The 5,297-nt window shown below is 36.6% G+C and overlaps 1 protein-coding gene across 1 annotated transcript; it reads left to right on the top strand.

Annotated features, from left to right (window-relative positions):
• Positions 1 to 3,525: 3,525 nt before the first annotated feature.
• On the top strand, positions 3,526 to 4,450 carry LOC137888822 (leukocyte cysteine proteinase inhibitor 1-like). The gene is made up of 3 exons (XM_068732324.1): positions 3,526 to 3,657; positions 3,778 to 3,882; positions 4,133 to 4,450. Exons 1-3 carry the CDS (start codon positions 3,589 to 3,591, stop codon positions 4,256 to 4,258), a joined length of 300 nt encoding a protein of 99 aa, XP_068588425.1. The 5' UTR covers positions 3,526 to 3,588; the 3' UTR covers positions 4,259 to 4,450.
• The last annotated feature ends 847 nt before the right edge of the window (positions 4,451 to 5,297 follow it).

The following is a 5,297-nucleotide window of genomic DNA, read 5'->3' as shown; positions in this document are numbered from 1 at the left end:
CTCAACCTCTAAATTCCTGCCAAAACAAGCACAAAAGCTTCCTTGTCCCACGGCTCATGTGTGTTTTTTGTCTCTATTTAATCGTTTCCAGCTCAATAAAAAGTTGCAGCTGGACAATCTGTATAAAACTAAATATCTTAATATTTTAAATCATGTCTTTTAGGTGAACCAGTCAAGCATCCCTTGTACAATGGGAGACATGAGTAATACATATGTTTTAAATGGCCATAAAACGCAACACAAATGCTATAATCTAAGTACAACAAATGTTGTTGGGCGTTAACTCATATAAACACTCAAAGTGAAGTTTCTAGAGAGTCTGAAGCAAACACACTTCACATGCAAAGTTGTCTTTATTGAAAATCAGAAAATGTGCAGAATAAAGTGACACAGAGCTTTAAAATGAAACACCTTGGTTCCCTTTAATTTCGTTCTCACACTCAGACTCTGAATTTGTGCCACAACAAGACTTCAAGCTACAGTATCTTGGTCCAGGACCAGTGACGTTTGGATCTCACTCCTTGTGTTCGTTTCCTTCCTCCTATCTGTGTGAATGATGGGCTTCTTCTGTGTAAGTCACACCTGCTTTGAGAAAGTTAACAACTGTTTCCTTGTTGGGTCAGAATCAGCTTTATTCGTGTTTTTGCATTCAGCTAACGTTTTAATCATCACGGCTAGTGACAGTTTGTTTAAACATGAGGCTTGAAAGACCTCCTGAGTTCTCTTAAAGATCACTTCAGGCCTCGTACCTGTTGCCAGTAATGCAATCATTCCCTGTCTGGGAATTCCAAAGAATGTTTCTTTGTACCTGTGTTGGGGTCTGACTATGTCCTTGTGGTCACCATGTGCTTTGAAGAAAGGAAAAGACCTGGGGCCTGCTTGTTCAGCAAAAAGCCTGATTTGAGTTCAAGATAACACCATGCTCCAGGAGAAGCTAAGTCACACCTAAGTGTGACTTGTCATCACTGGGTCTCATTGGCCGAGAACCACAGGCTCCACAGGGGTTCCGGTGCTGCAGCCCTGCCTGTCCCTGAAACCATCAAACTCTGCGAAACCTTGAAACCTCAAAACCTCGAAACTGTATTGTTATTATTATTATTATTATTATTATTAATAATAATTGTTAATAATCTTACTGACATTAATAATTATATTGATGTCAATAATTTAGTTTTTCACATTTGCTGATAACTCAAACACGCTCCTTTTCGTTCCCAACACCTGTTGCCATTAACCTTTCAGCATGTCAGTCATTGCATAATCGTTACCTGTAGGGCTTCTACAGGTAACGATTACGCAATGACTTTCAACAAATTTTTCTTTGCACCTGTTGCCATTAACCTTTCAGCAGTCATTGATTAATCGTTACCTGGAGGAGCCAAATTCCAGAATAAATCACCATGAATAATTAGTGACACACACGCATGTGTTTCTGTGAAGCAATAGCTGCTCTCAAGTCTCTACTGTCTCAACTGTCCATCACAAATACAAGATTCAATCCAAGAGAATGAATCTCAAATGCAGAAATGAGAGAAGCAATATCTCAAATGAGCCCCAATGATACATCTTGCTGCTGGTAATATTGGCGTATATATATATATATATATATTGCAACGTCTTCGGGCAGTAGCAGCCACACAGCCAAATTCTCTAGTTATGATTATTATTAAGCCTGCAGGATTATAGTCAGTGTGGCTGTGCACAAGGCTTTACAGCCACACTGAACTAGAAATGCTTCATCTTTGTGACAGAGTATCTCTGGCGGTGCTGACGGCTCTTTTAAAGGCCCAGTTTCTGAATCAGGCTGTGTGTGAATTTCTCAATGGTTGAGTTTTTTGATACTTTCAAGGTATCAATTTAGCACCTAGACCTGCTTTATGATTAAAAAAATGGAAACATGGAAATCTCACTTTCTACAATATGGGACCAACTTAAGAAAACTTTCAATGTCGCAAATAAATTCCTACAAGTCAAAAACGTTCAAATATTGCAGCTGTTGACTATTAAAACCATTAAACAAACCTACTCAAATCATCAGTTGCTCTTAGTTGCCTGTTTGTCCTTTTGTACCAGCGTTTCTTTTATTGTCGCCTTGTTTTTATTGAATGTGAACAGTTACAAATACTTCATGGGAGCAGATTCTTTGTCACATTTGTCCACCATATTAGTTTTACCTTTAATTTTTACTTTGAAAAATCTACATGTAGTACATTTATTTAAATTCACATTGTTTAATTAATGGTAAACCTTGATTCACTGAGACAAGAGATGCCACTGTGGAAACTCAGACCATTTGTGATCAGGTAAGCATCACTATACCTTCATTCCTCACACTCAACCCTCTGGTCTGCATTTCAGTCTGGATCTACATCACGTTTGAATTAATTCATATGCAGGTGAAGCGTCAACAGGAGGAAAAGACAGACAAGAAGTATCAGGAATTAGAGGAGTCATGTTGTGGAGGGAGAAAAAATATTGTGATATTTGAAAACAAAAAAATGTAAAGCTTCAAATGTGTGTATGATATACAGGCTGAATGACTATTAGTTGAATGTAATAACCTTCTCATGTTGTGAGTTCTCTCTCTTATCATTGACTGATCAAAGTGATCAAACAATATTTTTCAACAGTGAAATACTTACAAGAAGCAAACTCATGTTTCAACGCTCTGCTTCTTCATCCTGAAAGGATTTGACATGATTTTGAATGTATCAACATGTAGAAATAAAGGTATTTGGTGTTGGGAAGCAGCAAGTTGAATGCACAACCTTCTATATATCTCTATGTATTTATTGTGGCTCTCATGTGCAACGTTTGCTTTTCTTTTATGAAGTCTGATATCAAAGATCCAACAAAATCTTGAAGAAATGGTAAAAAATTAATTTAAAAAGTTAAATATATCTCTTTAAATTACACAAACGTTAACACAGACTTTATATTTTTGACTTCACTCTGATCAAATAATAAAAGAAACATGATCATATTGTGAGTTCTGATTACACAGATCAGGAAACACTTTCTTAGTCTCAGTCACTTGACAGGTGTCCTGGAGGAGAAAACTAATATTTCATACATTCTTGTGAGAATATAAAAAGGAGTAGTGAGCGTAGAAAATCTAACCAAACAGGGAAATACACTGACTGAAGTCATGTTTCCATATTTAACATAAACAGGTTCTATTAGTTATATATCTGCAGTCTCATATGAATACTCTGCTCCTTCATCTCAGAGTTGTTACACAATAAAGAGGCTATTTTAACTGCATGTGAACAGGAATTAAGTCAAGTACTCTATGATTGATGAAGATTCTTTGTCACATTTTAAAGTGATATTTTCACCTAAAAAAAATCTACATGTAGTATACTTATTTAAATGGATCAAGCAATACACTGTGTTTCTTCACCACAATCATGTGAGGTCACAGCTTCACTGTAGCTCCACCCAGAACTTCATCAGAGCCACCTTCCAGTCTGTATCCAAGGTGGTTACACAGTATAAATACATCTGATAACCAGCTGGAAATGAACACACGAGACACGTAAAAGCAGACAGTTGACTTCTCTGTTAACTTCAACGGACCTTGTGACAATGGCTGCAGCTGAAGGATGGAGTGACACAATGGATGCCAACCAGCAAATTCAGACGATTTGTGATCGGGTGAGATTTAATCTACCTTCATTCTTCACCACAAACCACATTCAACTCTCTGAGTGTCTCTCAACACTGGTTTATATTTCAGTCTGGATTTACATCACATTTTAATTCATTCATACACAGGAGAAACCTCAAGTGGAGACGATGACAGGGGCGAACTATGTGGCTTTCAAAGCAGTTAAATACAGGAATCAGTCTGTGAGAGGAGGAGAAAACTTAATCATCAAGGTAAATAATATTGTGATGTTTGAAAACTAAAAATGAAAGCCTCAGATGTGTGTTTGTATAATATACAGGTTGATTTAACATAATTTGTGACATCCAGTTGAATCTGATATCATGTCAAATTCATGGCAGGACAGTAAACACCAGTTAAACCATAAACACACCTCTGATGGTAGAAGGTCCTCAGAGTTCAGCAGCACAAGATCAAATATGTTCTTTCAGATGTCCAATGTTCCTCTCTTTTTACCTACAGGTTCATCTCGGAGAAGTGAACTACATTCATCTGAGTCTCTACAAACCATTTGATGGAAAGGTTCAGATTCGTGGTGTGGAGCAGAAGAGAACCAAAGAAGACGAACTCACGCCTTTTCCCATCTGATCAAACAACCTGTTTCAACAGTTAACAATAGGCTGCATTCTCATGTTAAAGTGCTCTGCTTCTTTATCCTGAAATGATTTGACATTGGTTTTGAATTTATTAACACAATACAAATATTTGGTGTTGGGAAGCAGCAAGTAGAATGCACAACCTTCTATTGAAATAATAAAGAAAGCATAAAAAAAAGCTTTATATATTTCTTGTGGTTCTTATATGCAGCATTAGTCTGATATCGAAAATACATGTTTTCTTGGCTGGAAGAAATGGTGACAAATAGATTTCAAAAAAGTAAATAAATCCCCACCCAGACCTTAACACGGAAAAAGATCTTTAATTTTCTCATGTTGTGAGTTCTGATCACACAAACCAGGACAAACTTTTTTCATTACTTGACAGGTGTCCTGGAGGAGGACAACAATATTTCAAACATTCTTCTGAAATTATAAAAGGGAGCATAGAGAAACTAACCAAATGAAAAAAATATACTGACAATAAGTCCTGTCTGTCTTTCCTCCAAAATTCAAAAACAAAGAAGACCAACATTATGAAGCGTCGACAGCCTCTAAAGTCTAAACTAGAAATCTAGAGCATCTGGACTTAAACCTATTACCAGGTGACACATTACAGAGTGGGTCAGTTGTCTCTGAATTAACTCTTTGTTCAACATGTTGGTTTGTCTGACAGAAAACAATAGATTCATTCAAATGTGATGCAACACACCCTTATCTGTATGTAGGATCAAAAGATATATGATTGCTGCTGGATGTAACTTAAGGAAACCTCCAATGTCACTAGTCAATTCTTGCAAGTCAAAAAACTACTCAAACCATCAGTTGCTCTTAAAGTTTGTCCTTTTGTACTTGCATTTCTTATATTGTGGGCTTGTTTTGACTGAATGTGAAAAGGAAATAGTGACAAGTACTATAAAATCAGTTCAGATTCTTTGACACAGTTTTTAAGATATTTTCCCCCAAAACAAATCTACAGGTATACTTATTTAAATGCAACCAACATCCGATAAGTACATCAAACAGTTGAG

Source organism: Cebidichthys violaceus, unplaced genomic scaffold, assembly GCF_023349555.1.
Source record: "Cebidichthys violaceus isolate CVI_PGR_0920_01 unplaced genomic scaffold, fCebVio1.0.p SCAF_58, whole genome shotgun sequence".
Lineage (NCBI taxonomy): Eukaryota > Metazoa > Chordata > Actinopteri > Perciformes > Stichaeidae > Cebidichthys > Cebidichthys violaceus.
Note: the sequence above shows the minus strand (reverse complement) of the source record. Positions and strands in the feature narration are given on the sequence as shown.

Coding starts and splice junctions, on each gene's coding strand:
- LOC137888822 (XM_068732324.1), top strand. CDS start 3,589: ATGGCTGCAGCTGAAGGATGGAGTGACACAATGGATGCCAACCAGCAA. Junction 3,658..3,777: donor TTCAGACGATTTGTGATCGG/GTGAGATTTAAT, acceptor ATTCATACACAG/GAGAAACCTCAAGTGGAGAC. Junction 3,883..4,132: donor GAGAAAACTTAATCATCAAG/GTAAATAATATT, acceptor TTTTACCTACAG/GTTCATCTCGGAGAAGTGAA.